This window comes from Vitis vinifera, chromosome 12, assembly GCF_030704535.1.
Source record: "Vitis vinifera cultivar Pinot Noir 40024 chromosome 12, ASM3070453v1".
NCBI classification, from domain to species: domain Eukaryota; kingdom Viridiplantae; phylum Streptophyta; class Magnoliopsida; order Vitales; family Vitaceae; genus Vitis; species Vitis vinifera.
Genome location: NC_081816.1, coordinates 8,213,848 through 8,230,901, shown reverse-complemented (window position 1 = coordinate 8,230,901; position 17,054 = coordinate 8,213,848). Strand labels below are relative to the sequence as shown.

Below are 17,054 nucleotides of genomic sequence, written 5' to 3'. Positions count from 1 at the left end.
AAATTACTTACTAAATGATAAATGATATAATAATTTCCAAATAATATTTAAATTATCATACTTTTTTAATAACAAACATTGGGATCAGTATGCATTCCATTCTATTTTTTAATCCTCATACAAACCAACGTGATATCCAAGGATATGTTATCCACAAATATCATCCCATTGAAAAATGAAATTCTAAGATTTGTATCTCTTCCTATGCCAGATATAGAGATTCTATGGGCTCAAATTTTCCCAACCATCCAATTGGCATGGGCCTCTGGGCCTCCGGGCCCAGGTACTCATTTTCTTATGCGCTCGATTCTGAAATGGACAAGGGGTATAACAAAGGTGTAATAAGACTTCAAATGAAGAGGATAAGGATGAGAGGCTTACCCATTACCTCAGTTCCATCATCAACACGCTTTCTTGCCATCTCAGCCTCAGATTTGAGCAAAAAGTTGAAAGAGACCCCGTAGAAGTGTCTTCTTCTTCATCACCACAGCCTGGTGACTGAAAATTATGTAATTGGGCCCTAAAAGTTATAAAACAAAGTAAAAGAAAAAAGTAGACAGGTCAAGGAAAACGCACCTGCAATTTATTTTTGTTTCTCATATTTGTGACATCAACCTGCCTACATTTCACACCTCAACCTGAAATGAGAGTCACTACATAGTAGTTTGAGCAATAAAATTCAAGTTCAGGGTGACGAAAAAATTGGGCATTTCGATTTCAGGTGAATTCCGGAATTTTATGCGTCATTTCTCAGGTCCAAGTAGAATATACAACTCTCATACGATTGCAAGCTAATATAACATGAATATTCAACTCGTTTAATCATGGGCTATCATTCTCCACAATTTTTACACCACGTTGTGCTCGTCTCAGTATGCTCACCCTCCTCAAATGGCTGCCTAAAAAATCAATCTTTCTTTTCCTGTTTTCAGCATCGGTAAAGTTACTGCTTCCAGAATTAGATTTGGTCTTAGCTTCAATATTCTCATATTTTTCTCTCCTTTCAGACTTACGAGGTAGCCTCTGTGATGACGGGTTTACTCCGCAAAGTCCACCAAAATAATAAAGAGGCTCAATATAGCAAAATGATGAAGACACAATACCTTTAATGTTGATTGGCTGAACAAGCTTAATAAAGTCCTCTATCTCAGGAAAGCAAGAGTGCTCAGAATAGGGAACCGAATAAATGTATTGATGAAACCTTACCACAGACCTCAATTTTCCCTTCTTATTTATTTCAGCACGGGGCCCTCCATTTATTATTCGTTTGTTTCCACAATGGTGAGAAATTGAAGGAGGACCGGCGGGATTGTCATTTCCTTCTGACGGTTTCACAACCCATGGAAGACCAGATGGCATGATTCCAATGGTTGGGCGCACTGTATTTAGTCCCTCAAGAGTGTTGATGCTAAAACTGTAACGAGGAACAGCTCTTATCCTAGTAAGAGAAGTTTTGGTTGTGAAGATATCATGGAATCCAAGAAGATGCATAGTTTGCAAGCGTTCTGGCCATACCCAAATCTTCAAAGGAACAAAAAACAAGGAAAATCAAGTGAATGGCTGATTTTGAAGAATATAGAAAATAACAACAAAAAATTGTTGTGTTAACAATCCACTAAATGCAGTTTATTTTCTGAGATAGTTTGTTGCTCTATTTTCTAAACATGGTCAGATGAATGCAACAGCTTGATGGTCAAGATAATCTATTTTCTGTGCTTTCAATAGACCAAGCAGTGATTGCCACTCAACTGCACATGCCCACTACTATAAAAAAACACTATGGTGATCCAGAAGTAAGAAGCTTAAGTGTTCCTTATTAATACCGGGATATGAACAAACCTTTACTTTTAAAGATCGTGAAATGTAAAGTAAAAGATCTTCCTTTCCCAAAGTGTCAATCCCAATGATGATATCATGTTTAGGATGGGATGCAATGATATCAACGACCTGCAATCAGTTAAGCCAAAACCAGTAAGATAAAGCTTCTAAATAAAGTAATTGCTGCTGAGATCATAAATTTAATACACAATCCTAACATAAATTTGTGTACTGGAACAAACTTTAGTTTCTCTTTTTTTCAGGAAAGATAAGAACAGACATGAAATAATTTTTTTTAGATTTAGTATATTCTATCTAGATGAGGAACAAGCAATTCCTTATTTCTATTCTGTATGCAATATATAACATAACAAAGAGATCCAATAGTTATTATCATTCATTTCCATTTCTCTTTACGTTCCTTAATTTTGTCCTTTTCCACAAATTTTCAAGTAGAGACTGTTTTGGAAATATCCTCGTTCAATGAACCCCATTTATTATTATCCTCTAGCTTAGGTCACCTGCCCTTCTCTTGATTACTTTGAGGAGAATTATCTTCACCTTTATTTTATTTTACAGAAAGCATATATATAGTTTCCTTGTCCTCCTATATGCTCACGTCATTCTTATTTTCTCCTTTCCCAAGAGAACTTAAAACTTTTCCATCCTCACAGACCAACCTTTATCCCACCAAGTCCTCAAATCCTTCTACAAGTTTTTTTTTTGTTCAATAAAATGTACAATAATTTGGCCTCTTATATCAGTACCAAATCAAGTAAAGAAATAACTCAAAACCAATTCTGAAGCATGCCTCCAGATCACTAATTACTCCTCATGAATCATCCAAGCTTGAAATTTCAGAATGCTAGCACCCTGTTTTTCATAGTATTATTGAAATTATATAAAGGGCTACAACAATATGACTAAAAAGCTCCAAAAACTTGTACACTCTATGTGACACTATGAGCCGTAGAATTGTTTGCATTAGAAATATGCAAATTAAACTAGCATACATAGATTTTATCAGAATATAGATCAGAAGATTATTTATTACTTGCAACAGTAAACCATGCGTAAATTATCAAGGGAAATTCCAGAACCTCTGCAAGAAATGTAGAAGTGCACCTGCTGAGCAGCAGCTTCTCGAGAAGGAAAAGAAAATGATGGATTACAGTAGGTATTATCCAAGTAAAGAATGTTAACTCTATCTCCCTCAAGAGCATGGAGGAGCATGGTCCTTCCTATCTTGGCCCTCTCATTAGTTGCCTCCCAACGGAAATCACCAGTAAAAAGCATGCAACCAAAATCACCACGAAACAAGTACATAACAGCACCTGTCAGATAAAAAACCATGCATAATTGATAATAATGTTACAACATTGAATATAATGGGCTAAGTAGCCAAGCACATTGGTAGGGAAAATCCAAAGCAACAAAATGACAATTGAGAAGGACAGGAGTTCTTGATATAGAAAAAAATGATTACAATAATCAATTAAGTCATTGTCTTCATGGTATTGTCCCTGGTAAATTTGATCTCAACTGCAGAAGTAAACATACTTTGGAGACACCAATCGTATGAAAGAAATTGAGGTTGGGTTTTGCATGAAATTAAACTTAAATTCCATAAATCTCAAATTCATAAAAGCGGTATCAAAGTAGATGCAGAATTTCACAATTAAAGTTCCAAACTAAACCAATCTGAACATTCAAAACATACTCAATAATATTTATCCCTCCATTTAATAAAATGGCATTGCTTAAAAGATGCTTCAGCCACAATTTCATGAAATGGACAGTTACTATTGAATTCTAAGTAAAAATTGAGAACCAAAATCCAGGACACGATTAAGGTGTGCCGCTATTGCTCCACTTCAGACCCTTCCATACCGAAAATCACAAAACCAAATTACGAAAGCAAGGAGTCACAGTTCAGTATAAAGTCCACTAGACATTGCTCTGTTTCTCTACATTGGTAATTTTTTTCTGATTTTTCAAGTTGAAAATGTAATGCAAAAAACAGCATAAGCATATATATCTGATGTAAAGCAAAGCAAAACAAATTCAACGTACAAGCAAAAACAACAGCAATATATATATATATATAAATCAAACAATTAATGCTATTACAACCCTAAATCCAAAAAACTGACGGACCAGGGCAATGGTGAGCGTCAATGGCCATGACATCAACAGTAGTTTCCGATCCGGAGGAAGGCGAAACCAGAGAAACGGAGTGCCAAGACCCAATTTCAAGAATTCGAAGCAGAGAGAGGTTGAAATTAGGAAATTTGAAGGGAAAGAGCTTCGCGGTGAGGCGAGAGCAGAAAAGAGGCCCCTTGGTCCACGAAGAGGACAAGCACTGGGTGTGATCGGAGTGGAGATGCGTGAGGAAGTAGACCTGGCTGTGATCGCTCCACCGATCCACCGATATCAGGCCTTTCTCCATTCTTCAAAAAGCTGTCCTTTCCGGAGCTAGGGTTTGGATTGATTGCAGAATGCAGATTCAGAATCTAGGGTTGGGACAGAGCGCGATGAGAGAAGATGGAGATTTGGTTCCATTTTGGCGGAAATAGATTTTTTTTGAATTTTCAAGGGTTTGGGCTTTTATAGTGATGAGTTTGGATCCTCTCCGGTGATAATCCCTCCGGTGGGTTTGCGTACCACCTATTATTTTGCCACGTAGACAGTGAAAAAGAATCACGGTCCAAAACTATACTTTTTAAAAATAAAAAAGGTCGTAATAATAATTTAACTATCATTTCAGTGTCCTTCTATTTTTTACTTTATATTTTTATTTTTAAAATATTCAAAATCGGTTTCCTATTTTCATTTTTAAACGTAAAAATATAAAAAAATAAAATTAGGTATTTATCTCTATAATTCATCAAAACTTAAAAAACCTAATACAAATATCATCAAAATATTACATTTTATAAAAAAAATTATTTTGAATTTATATAAAATAAAACATATTTACTATTTATATCATTTACAATTGCTCAAATCTCGAGAGATTCTTTGAACAAATCATAAGTTTTATTAAAATAGTTAATCAATGAAACCCTCCTATATAAGAATTTTATTTTATACATTTTGAATAGAAACACCCAAATGCTAATTAATACTGTTATATAATAGAAAATTTTAAACTTTTTAATCCTCTAATTAAGGATTTAATCTTATACGAAGATACTAAAAAAGTTTTTCTTTGTGTATAGTAAAAAACACGGTATTTAGATTGGTTTCTTAAAAGTTAAAAATCTATTTAATTAATATTATGAAAAGTTAGAAATTATTTTCTTAGTTGGAAAATACGTTTGGAAATGGTTTTGATCCAATACGTGTGTCTGAACCTATGGAGTAAGAAATGGTCTAATCCAAGGTCAAAGGCGTAAAAGCTCAAATTATTTTATCCCAAAATATAAAGATTATTACTTTGAAATCGAGAGTTGGGTTGGGCATTAATTTCTAATAAAGTACAATAGGTGTATTAGTTCTATCAAAAGAAAGGCACTATCCGAACCGAAACCTTGACCCATGTGCCACCAGGCACCAACCAGCACATAACAAAACAAAACTCATTAAAGCCTTGGAAATTTCCCAAGGTCTGGGCCTAATGTTGATGCTCACCCAGCAGCAATAAATCGGGTTTATTCTCAAAAAAATATTATTTTCTAATCTTGTTAGTTCTAATTTCATTATGCTAATAGTGGGTAGAGTTCAAATCAAAGATTAGGCTTAAAGGTAGAAGTTGGATTAGAGATTGACCACAAAGGTGGTATGTATGAAGGAGTAATTTCATGGCCTAAATATTTAGAGATGGGATGTCAAAAACTAATCAATTTTACGTAATAAAGTATTGGCAAATTTGTTGGACGGTGCGGAAGAAGAAACTAAAATCAATTTATTAAAATTTATTTTTTATTTTTTATTTTTTTTATGTTATCCTAATAAATGGTAGATAACATTGAAAAATATGTATGTCGGGACAGGAAGGCTCCCAATAGGGAAATGACACGTGGTCCAATTAAAGTTATTGAAATAGTTCAAATGGTTTGCCCATGGTCTCACCGCTCGTCACGCTAATACGAGTGTCTTTGTTCCCATCGCAGTCAAAACAAAATCTTTGATTTCCCGTTCTGCCCCTTTCCTCGTTGTCTGTAAAACCCATTTTCTCTCTCTAAAACCCCCGTATACCTTCTCTGGAAGAGTCGGAGTTGTAGGCTTGTGGATAGTCTCACCGATCGGAACGTGGAAAAGACGATAAGATCCTTTAGGAATAGTTGGAATTACTGTTTTCCGGAATGAACCCGAAGCAATCGCAGATGGAGCCGGACCGACCGTCGACGCTGCCGCCGGTGAAGGCGATCCACGTGCAGCCGTCGTCCCCGCGGTTTCCTTTGTCGTCGTCGAACACGCCCACGGCGGGGGCCAACCGGAGGATAGCAATCGCGGTGGACCTGAGCGACGAGAGCGCCTATGCGGTGAAATGGGCGGTGCAGCACTACCTGCGTCCCGGTGACGCGGTGATCCTCCTCCACGTCCGGCCCACGAGCGTCCTCTACGGCGCGGATTGGGGCTCCATTGACCTCGCCGTGGACACTGATAACAGCACCGAGGAGTCCCAGCAGAAGCTCGAGGACGATTTCGACACTTTCACCACGACCAAAGCCTCCGATCTGGCGCAGCCGTTGGTCGAGGCTCAGATCCCCTTCAAGATCCATATAGTCAAAGACCACGACATGAAGGAGCGGCTCTGCTTGGAGGTTGAGCGGCTGGGGCTCAGCGCCGTGATTATGGGGAGCCGAGGGTTCGGAGCATCCAAGCGAACTAGCAAGGGACGGCTGGGGAGTGTCAGCGATTACTGTGTGCACCACTGTGTGTGTCCAGTGGTTGTGGTTCGGTATCCCGATGAGAAGGACGGTGGTGCCGGTGCTGAATCCCCCGGCGGTGTGGCGGGCAAGGCGGTATTAGGGGAGGAGGTGGAACTTCACCCAGTGCCGGAAGAGGAGCAGGAGTACCACGACGCCTCCGATGAGCAGAAAGGTTTGAGCTTTGTTGTTTTGGTTGAAATTGGCATTCATGTTTATAGGCATGACTTTGTTTTTTATCTGATATTTCGGTTTCACTTCGAATTAGATGATTGATAGCAAATTTTGGATGGGTACCGTTCTACAGTTCAATTGCTTGATTGTGTTTTACTGTTGTTGTTTACATGTTATGAGGATTAATTATGGTAGTTACTCATGAATGATGTGTTTGATCTAATGGTGGTGAGTGATCCTGGTCTGTTTGGTTCATGAGAAAACCCAAGAAAGAAATGAGCAGAAAACTTTGAAACTTGTGATTTTCCCTGTTTGGGGTTCAAGAGTAGGTTGCTTCAACTGATCCAAGTAGTTGTATTAGGCCTGGTTGAGCGAAGGTTTTTTCTTTTCAACCAAACGGTATGTAAACAATCAACAATGTTCGTTTTGGTTGCTATGGAGACGAAAGGATATGTGGTTTGCATGTTTCATAACTGAATATATGAGTTATTGATTAATTTTGGAAGTTGTATTCCCTTACTCTACAAGGAGGAACATTTGAAATTTGGTATGACTGAAAACTGGAGAGGGATGATTAGGACTTCGGAAAACATACATTTGAGTGGATCAATTTTTAAAATTTAGGAAAGCACGGCCTGTCTGACAGTTTAAGGGAATGTTCTGATTTTTTGCGGTTTAGGAAAAGGTTATGCACTCATGTATTGTGTAGCAATTCATTTATTGGGTCTGTTTAGGAAGACTTGATATTGTTTTGGAAAGGTCTGGACTGTGGTATTGTCACTTCAATACAATTCCTAATGTGAGAAGTTTATTTAATTCATTTTCTTTTGAGTGATGCTCTTAGAATTTAGTTTGTCTGTGTACGTTTTTCCCATGTTTAGTGAGGTCGGTGGACCGGTCCTCACTAAAATAAGATGTTATTTCGTTTCCCTTTCCCTTTTCTCTTCATTATCACCTATTGATCCGGTGTAAGAGCTTGTTGTCTAATTAACCATGGATTTTGTCATTTAAAGTAAAAAAAGAAATAATCCTTCACTAATAAAAGATAGTTCATATTGTAGAGACACATTAAAAAGGCCAAAATATGCATTGTTCTTTTAGGGTTTAAAGACTAATTTTTACTTCAAATAGTAAAATTTTATTTGACTACTCGAAATGGAACTGTTCCTTGTCTAATTCATGATATCTCTCTTTGTTAACAGATGATTAACAAGTGCTTAGCAGATTGGCATTGTCCTCAAGTTCAGGTGATAAATAAATTTCCATACCCATAATCTTTTGTGCCCCTTGTTTCTTATTGTTTAGAGCTTCTGTTAGAATGATAACTCACTGATTTTTACTAGAAGCATGGAAAGATAGCTTAAGTAGCAGATCCTTTCTCTGCATTCATATCTCAGTTTTTTTTTCCATGATATTAGAAGTCCCATCTCCTTGTTCCTACATGGGTCCTCTAAAAGACTAAACATTTTGCAAGGCAGGTATCAAAGCTTTCCTACACACATGGGGAAAGGAAAAAAAAGGGGGAAATAGAAGATCAATTTTGATTTTATCCGTGCTAGAAGTTATCCAAAACCTTGCACACTCTTATTCCATCAGGGTTTAAATGGTTGTTTTGGACTAGAGAAGTTAATAGGTTCCATGTCTAGATTCTTGGCATCATGTTTCATGTTTCACATTCTTCACCATTTATATATTCTCATGTGCAGTATCAGCTAAATGTCATTTGGTGTTATGGTTTACTGATTAATACTGATGCAGCATCCGAGTTTCCGTTTTTATTGCAGAAAGCAAGGCGATGAAAATGTAAAGGCTGCAGGGGAAGTGAAGAAGTCGTCTCAGAATGTGAGGGAATTAATTCATGCCTTTTGTAAAAAAAAAAAAATAGAACAGTGGTGGTGTTGTTTCTTACCAGATCTCTCTCTTCTATGTTTCCTTTTGAACTGCCCTTTTCTCGTATATGTAGTGTTGGGTTGTATCCTGTGTTCTTTCAAAAGTTTCTATAGTGTTGAAGTTCTTTCTCGAGTGGATCCCATCTTCTTTCTTTACCATTTTTACTCCGTAGAATGTGGAGAAATAGTAGGTCTGCCCATTGACAAAGTCGCCTGGATTGAATTTTCAGTGTGGCCCCAAACACAAATCCAATCCAAAAAGGACGGTTTTAAATTTTATGAGCAAGTAACTTCAAAGAATTGGCAGATTCCAATGGTGGCAAAAGCAACTAAAGCTATGGATTGTATTGATGATTTTAAGTCATTGGTGGACCCTCATCTAAGGGATTTTTTTACCCAATTGGCCTGGCTCATCTGAAATTTATCAAGGGTTTGAGTTAAATTTAGATAATTATTTTTAATTTTTGAGTTATGTTTAGATTAAATTTTTTGAATCTAACTTATTTGATATTTTTACAATTTATATTATCTTATATAATAACATTTATTTTTAAAAAATAACAAATTATAATTATATCAGATGCTTCTTCATTTTTTAGATAAATATATAAAATTTCTTGTTATTATTTCAAAATTTTGTCTCATTTATCATTTAGATTTTGACATATAAAATTTATTTTTATTATTATTATCTTAAAAATTTATTTAAAAAAAAACATTGTTGATGAATTTTTAAAATTCAACGCTAAGCAACTTATTAAATTTTATAAGAGGTCAACTTTTCAAGAGAGTAAATAGGAAACTCTGGCAAACTATAGGGCATAAGGTTTAAAGACTTAATTCTGAATCTGAAAATTCATGAAACTCGAATCATAATCACCAGATAAGACATTAGCAAACAGGGCTGAGGATACTGCCCATGGTTCATGCAGTGTCTGCAAATCTAATGCAACTATAAAAAAACTAAAATGTCTCCAACAAACCACACTCCCACATTAAGTGTCTAAAAAAGGATAAATAGTGCTGATAGAAAACCCACATAAACCAGAATCCAGAGAGTAATCACTAATCAGACTGTATGGCATGAGAACTGGGCTCAGAGAGCTCCTAGAGTCCCCTCACTTCGGCTCCTTCGCATGAAGGAATCTGGCTTAAAGCCCAGAAAATGGTTGGCAAAATCAAGATGATGAGGCCGATGATGGGCTGTTGCTTTTGTTCCAGTTGGTGGTGGAGGCAGGCGCACATGCCTGTTCTTGGACCGTTTTGGAGAAACCGCTGCTTTACGGCCATGTGTTGCTGAAGATGAGGGCTTGTTAGAAGCTACACCATGGCTACCCTTCCGCACAGACTTATGTTCTGATCTAAGGCCACGATCAAACTGGTGGGCGCTCATGCCTAATCGAACTGATCGGTCTGCTGTATCCTTCAGAGTGCTAACTTTAATAGTCTGCCGGTTATAGTATGCCAGATGTGGAAGAAGGCCTTGTAGACATTTCTTTAGTTGTTCATCTCCTACATTTTTCTGGGCTGGGTTTCCTTCCAAGCTGATGGCTTGCAAGGAATTGTAGTTAGCTGCAAGTTGGCCAAGGCATTTGGCTGTGGAGATTTTGTTGTAGCGCAGATCCAGTATGTTCAGTTTCAGGAGACGATGAAGACCTTCCACCTCACTAATTTTGTTTCCAGCTAGGTATAACTCCTTTAGAGAGGAACAAGAAGCAAGACCTTCAAAAATTTTAAGAAAACAAGAAATATGTCAGTGACAAGTATTTGATGAGATTAGGCAAGCCCATCAATTTGGAGTTGGAGGTGTAACAGTATGATAAAATTAAGAGAAAAAAAATGTATTTGAAACAAACAAATTAAGACTCGAGAGCCCTAGCAATTCAACAACATAGCCAAAAACTCAAACAAGCTTTGCACAACCAGAAGATTTTCAGATCATTTTCATTATGGGATGCTTTGTCAACTTCTTTTGTTTTGTCCATATGGACATGAACCCAATGTTTATGGAAAAGAAAAGAACAAAAACAATTGATCTGAAGCAAACAAGAGACGATTCTAAAAATCCATTCAGAAAGGCTATATAAAAACAAAAAATGCAATCTAGAATAATATCGCAGACAACAATTTCTGTACTTGATACACCCGGCATACCATGCAAAAACAATTAGCTGGTTGTAGGCTTGTAGCAAACCAAAGGCATTAACACAGAGCTACTTCGAAAAGGCTATAACAAATGTAAAATGCAGAGTCTAGTGTAATGGACAACCTCCAAAGTTGATAAACATACAGCATATTACGCAGCATTATGAAAAGCATGTATTGCTACAATGTCATGTAAGAGATTAAACTGGAAAGTTAATCTGAGAAACAAACATTTTAGGAAAATCAACCATGCAAAATAGTCAGCATGTGCCCATACCATGTGCAATTCTGAATATACGGTTGTAGCTCAGATCCAGTATGCGAAGTCGAGTCAATTCACGCAAACCTTCAATCATGGTGATTTTGTTTTTAGAAAGATTCAGCATATGAAGACCTCTAGGAAGTGAACCAGCAGTTATCCTCACTGGAAAAGTTTTGCAGAGAGATTACATATACAAATAGCCAACCAACCCAATGTTACAGTACATGCAAAAGGAATAAACACAAATAACTAGTAAAAAAAAAGGAAGTTAAGTTGTCATCGACGCAAACCTATGGCGTTTCCTGACAAATTAAGCACCTTCAAGCTCACGAAAGCACTAAGGAATGGGATCACAACCAACCCGTGATTTGCTAGCTGAGCTGTGGTAGCTGTGGCGGTCAAAGAAGAGATATATCTTTTTGCTGCTTCCATGCCAGGAGTAAACTTTTCATCCAATTTTGCAGCAGTCAAACTACTGGAACCTTTATTTACCTTGCGATCAGAATCGGGTAATTCATTTGTTTCTTCCAAAGGGCTGAAATGCTGAAGATCAGTAACCCATTCCCTGATACGATTGATCATGAATTCCTTATTAGGCAAATCATCCCACTGGCTGAATGAGGATTCGCCTTGAATGCTTTTCTCCATGTTTTCCTCATCAACAGCCGGCATTATCCAGTCTTTTGCTGAATTAACATAACCATAGAAATCACAACCATCCTCCACAGGACTTTCACAAATATTCTTCTCAGTTTTAAATACATTATCATCTCTTTCTTCATCCCTTATTACCTGGATTTCAACATCATGAACTACATTCTCTTTCTGCCCCATATCTAGGACAATGAGGTCCTCTGAAGATCTAGAGTGTGGAACTAAGTATGTAGGGGAGTATCCTTCAGAAGTGGGTATATGAGCACCAATGTTGGGCAAAGAACATGATTTGACCATCACTGGTGGGTTACGAGGTGTATGGTCTCCGGAGCCAATGGCACACTCACCAGACACCTGGGTATCGGAATTTTCATTTTCAACTTTATCTAGATGCTGGGAATCCTCAATCGAGAAAATTGATTCATTATTAGTTGGGCTTATTCCTGGATCCTTCCTGCCAACTGGAATGACCAAACCATTGTGGCCATGAGAATCATCACAAGAATATCCTCGATCCGTCTCATCCTCAGTGTCAATGCCACCAGAGCCCCGGTCCAATCCACTTCCTAGAGACTGACTTTTCTTAAGATGCCCAGTCTGATGAACCTCTATACCACTCTCACTATTAAGTTTTCCATTCATTTCTTCAGATTTCCAGCAACGCTCAGAACTTGTAACATGCTTCGCACTGTCATTGATTTCAGTATCTCTGTGCATGTTCAAAGATAATGAGTCTAAGCTCATAGATTTAGCAGAATGAGTAAGGGCTTGAATCTGGGAAGAATCTTGCAACTTCTTGTATATGGCTTCAACAGATGGTTGAACTGCTTTCTGATAGAGAAAGTAAAAGTGATACAGATTACAGACTCAGAAAAAGGCAACAGACTACTCTCTTAACAAATTTAAACATCAACAAACTGATAGCACTTGTCTTACCTTTGACTTGTGGGTGTGATTATTAACATGGAAGCATGAAAACCTAACCATTATGGTATGCCGACCAAAGCTTCACTCACATGACCTTTTTTTTGTTACATAACGCTATTGATAACTAACTATTCTTCTCCTTGATGTCCAGAAGCCTGAAATAATCTACTTTTGCTAGGATTCAGTCACAAACTATGATCAAGCTTCCTCTGACTTAGCCAATGGTGACCCTTAGCCATAGTCAACAGACAAGCCCTCTGAAACACGGCACAATCTCCAGATGTGTGATGACCTTGATCTCCGCAAAACATAAAGCAAAATCACTCCGTCATCACTACCCCACACCCACTTAGAGGTGCGAGAAGAGTTTGACTTTGTTGCAGCGGCCAGAGTGAAAGAGAATCTTCGTCAATTAGGACAACCGGATCCCAAACATGAACAAGAGATGCTGGCCTGATATATAAAAAAACCCAAGTAGTAAATCTAAGTCGAGAGCTTATACAGGGAACAACAGAGAGAATAAAGTAACTAATTATTTCAATTCCCACATTCAACCAATTCATAGTTTCAAAATCAATGCAAAAGAAACATTGTTATCTGCTCTAGCTGGTTTCCAATTCTCGACCACCAACAACCCTTTTTATGCAAACATTGGTCTCGGTTTGTTCCAATCACAAATAAAATTAGGAAAAGCAACATCTGCATGTTAATAGATAATGATGCTCATAATTAAGTAAACCTTCCTTGGCTATATCATTGTATAACTTAGATGACATTAGAAGAATAAAAGACATATATACCACAATTCCCAAAAGGTGAAACCTATTTCCTATATCTAAAAGACAATCAAAATTTAATCAACAAAAAAATTGTATAATGTTCTCACCACCCAAAATAATACCCAGAGTATTTTCCAATATGGTTACCAGGAAACTATGTTTGCAACTATATTCCAAAATTGACCAAAAAATAGAATTTACTTATATATAATGAGGCATCTAAACAATTATCCATGTAGTGCTATGCATGCCAATCAGATTTGCGGAATGGGTTTGCCTAGTACATAACCAGGACAATAAGTCCCTAGTTTTTCAAAAAAATTACTGCTACTGTCATTGTACATATCAGCAAACTCATTCAGAAACATTATTCTCATAATCCACCCTTTTCCCTCAGGAAATATTAATTGATATTGACAATGACAACCCAGAATTAAAAAAAGAAAAAAAGAATCGGCATCCTATTAAAGAGAAAAAAAAATCCTTGGATATTAGATCTATTTTTCATATGCTATCAAATAGATTGAACCCCTTAAAAAGCTTCAACAAAAGGTAAAATGACTATAAATCTCTAAATTGATTATGCACACCAGCCAAAGGATTGATTCCACCTTAGCAATATACCAGTCTTATTCATTCAAGTTTCAAGACCAACCCGATATACACCACATACAAGCAATCAAATAATCAAATAATACATGCACAAATCCATATATGCCAAGAACTTCTATATGGGATCATAGTCAAGATTGAATTAATGGACACGAATAACAATAAGCCCATAACCCAATAATTCATTCAAGTTTCAAAATCTATCCAATATACCCACATATGAACAATCAAACAAACAAAAAATATATATACAAACCCACATATTCTCAGAGTTTCTACATGGAATCATAGTCAAGATTGAATTAATGGGTATGAATAACAATAACCTAATAAAAAATTAGGTACACTAATTCACATAGTTTCGGAGTTTCTATATGAAATCATAGTCAAGATTGAATTGACGGCATAAACAAAAACAACCTAATGACCCAATAATCCATTCAAAATAAATAAATAAATACACAAATCAACATATGAGATCATATAAAAAGATTAAATTGATGGACATAAACAACAATAACCCAGAACCCAAAACTAAATCAAACAAACGAAATCATGGAAAACGTAAACAACAAAACAAAAACACGAGGAAAAAAAAATCAATGCAAAAACAGAGATCAAACCTCTCTCTAGCCAGATTGTGGGAGGTGGCCGGAGAAGAAGACCCTCTATTGCCGGAGAAGAAGGCCCTCTATTACCCACGCGAACAAAACCCAGAAAGTGATTTTTGAGACGGAGGGCAAATACACACCTTGAGAAATGCTGGGTCGGTGGCCGCTTATTTTATAGAGAAATCAATGGCCCTGATTTTATCGTAAATATTATTTCCAAAAATTTATCAAAAAAGAAAAAAAAGAGAGAAAAAAAAAATATATATATATATATATATATTCATCATCGTTGTTATTACCAAATATTATAAAAATAAATTGAATTGATTCCCATAATTTTAAATCGTCAATCAAAAGGGTAAAAGATAAAGAATTGCTTTTTGGATTTTTTTTTTTTCTGGAAATGTTTTGCGTCCACGAACATCTTCCTTTTCACACCACCCATTTGAATGGGCTTTTTATTTTTATTTATTTATTTATTTATTTATTAAGATTTTAAGGCCTTTAATGATGAGTTTTCATTGGGTGGAATGTCCCTTTTAAGAATTTTAGCTTTACAACTACAAGAATTTTGGAGCCCAAAGGCATCTAATCATATTGATTAGATGCATTAATCACTAATTAGCATCTTCCAACACATTTTCTTTACCTACAAAGCAAAACATTTTTCTAATTTAAAAATAAATATATTAAATATTTTCCACATTTCTAGTCATATTTTGAATTATTATTATGTAGATTTTTTAAATTTCATAAATAATTATGAAGTATTTGATTTTTTTTTTTGTCCCAATAGGTTTTTGAGTTTGGGTTTGTCTAAAAATTGAAGTCAATGACACAATTTTTGGTTTTATTTAAAAATTCATTTAGAAGATTCATTAATTATTAAATATCTTTTTGCATATGAAAAGTAATATTTTCTTGATTTTTATATTAATTTTTAAAAATAAATTTGGTAGTATAAAGCTCTCCAAACAAGATCTTTCTAGTAATCTAGAGGTTCTATTTGGGTTCATTTTTTTAGAGACCATTTTTTTTTTAATTTAATAAAAAAATTTCTAATTATTTGAGTAATTTTTTAAAAGGAATTTAAGAAGTCAAATGTTTTTTTTTAATTAATAATTTTTTTGGTTGTTATTCGAGTAATATTTAAAATAAATTATTTAAGTATTGTTTGGAAGAGCTTCTTTTGGAAGGGTTTTTTAAATACTAAAAGCATTTATCATTATTTTGGAGAAGTGAAGAACCCAAACAAATAAGAGAAACATATATTTTTTATTTATTTAATTAAAGTTATTAAAAATGTAATAATTATTATTTTAAAAAATACAAATAATTACTCTAATTTCTTTTATAAGTAAATGCAAAAATTAATTATGTTGGCGGATATATCAACAATTGTTTTTAGTCAAATAACTTTTTTTATTTAACCAAAAAAACAAACACCAAGTAATTTTATAACATCAATGTTATCTTTTAAAAATTATTTTTTAATTTTAACTTTATAACTTATTTGATTATGTTTCCTGAAACTTATTTCTGAAATTTATTTTTTAACTTAAAAACAATATTTTAAAATAAGTTTTATAAAACAAGGTAATACCGACTCATGTTTTCCTTTTGTTTTTAAACATATTTGAAAACGTCATGTACTTATTCTTTAAAAATTGTTTTGTATTTCAATTTATTTTTAAAAATTGTTTTCAAATAACAATGACCAAACAATGTTAAAAAATTTTAAAAATAATTTTCTGTTTTAAAAAATAGAAAATTGTTTTTAAATCACATGATCAAACAGACTCTTAATATCTCAATAAAACTAAAAAAAACATCCCCAATATAAATAAATATTGTTTAATTTCTAAATAATTATAAGGTTTTTGACTTCATGTATGCTAAATTTCTCATATTTTACTCAAATTAATTAGTGCATGACACATGGGTTTTAATCAATAAATTATGGAAATTTCAGTCAACATTCAATTTTTAGTTTTCTTTTATATAATTATTCTGTTGACGACTTCAATTTATTTTAATAGAAATTAATTAAGAATTTACAGGTATCATAAATTTATTTTAATTATTAATTTTTAAAAGTTTTTATATTACTCATTTTGCAAAATAAATATTTGATTAAGAAAATTAAATTTACGATTAAAAAAGAAGAACTAAAAATATTTATAAAATATATTATAAAATAATACTAATATATGCATTATTTAATATATATAAATTTTTATATATTAAATAATGTAATATAAATTATTTATTTATTTATTTATTTTAGATATTTTAATCATAAATATTAT

At 34.7% G+C, this 17,054-nt stretch overlaps 3 protein-coding genes across 4 annotated transcripts; 1 reads left to right on the top strand and 2 right to left on the bottom strand.

The window, feature by feature from the left end:
• Positions 1 to 691: 691 nt before the first annotated feature.
• LOC100263032 (uncharacterized) lies at positions 692 to 5,814 on the bottom strand. Its single transcript, XM_019223645.2, has 4 exons — positions 3,976 to 5,814; positions 2,944 to 3,152; positions 1,840 to 1,947; positions 692 to 1,521 (listed from the first exon to the last, which is right to left on the bottom strand). Exons 1-4 carry the CDS (start codon positions 4,265 to 4,267, stop codon positions 823 to 825), a joined length of 1,308 nt encoding a protein of 435 aa, XP_019079190.1. The 5' UTR covers positions 4,268 to 5,814; the 3' UTR covers positions 692 to 822.
• LOC100263170 (universal stress protein PHOS32) lies at positions 5,564 to 8,893 on the top strand. Of its 2 annotated transcripts, none has more exons than XM_002277015.4 (3): positions 5,564 to 6,867; positions 8,069 to 8,113; positions 8,651 to 8,893. In XM_002277015.4, exons 1-2 carry the CDS (start codon positions 6,126 to 6,128, stop codon positions 8,074 to 8,076), a joined length of 750 nt encoding a protein of 249 aa, XP_002277051.1. In that variant the 5' UTR covers positions 5,564 to 6,125; the 3' UTR covers positions 8,077 to 8,113; positions 8,651 to 8,893. The 2 variants fall into 2 exon arrangements, with proteins under 2 accessions (XP_002277051.1, XP_003633322.1); XM_003633274.4 differs by having other exon boundaries at positions 5,896 to 6,867; positions 8,625 to 8,893.
• A 684-nt stretch (positions 8,894 to 9,577) lies between these two features.
• Positions 9,578 to 14,998, bottom strand: LOC100257895 (uncharacterized). Its single transcript, XM_002272849.5, has 5 exons — positions 14,758 to 14,998; positions 12,753 to 13,196; positions 11,453 to 12,647; positions 11,178 to 11,324; positions 9,578 to 10,477 (listed from the first exon to the last, which is right to left on the bottom strand). Exons 2-5 carry the CDS (start codon positions 12,801 to 12,803, stop codon positions 9,852 to 9,854), a joined length of 2,019 nt encoding a protein of 672 aa, XP_002272885.1. The 5' UTR covers positions 12,804 to 13,196; positions 14,758 to 14,998; the 3' UTR covers positions 9,578 to 9,851.
• Positions 14,999 to 17,054: the final 2,056 nt, after the last annotated feature.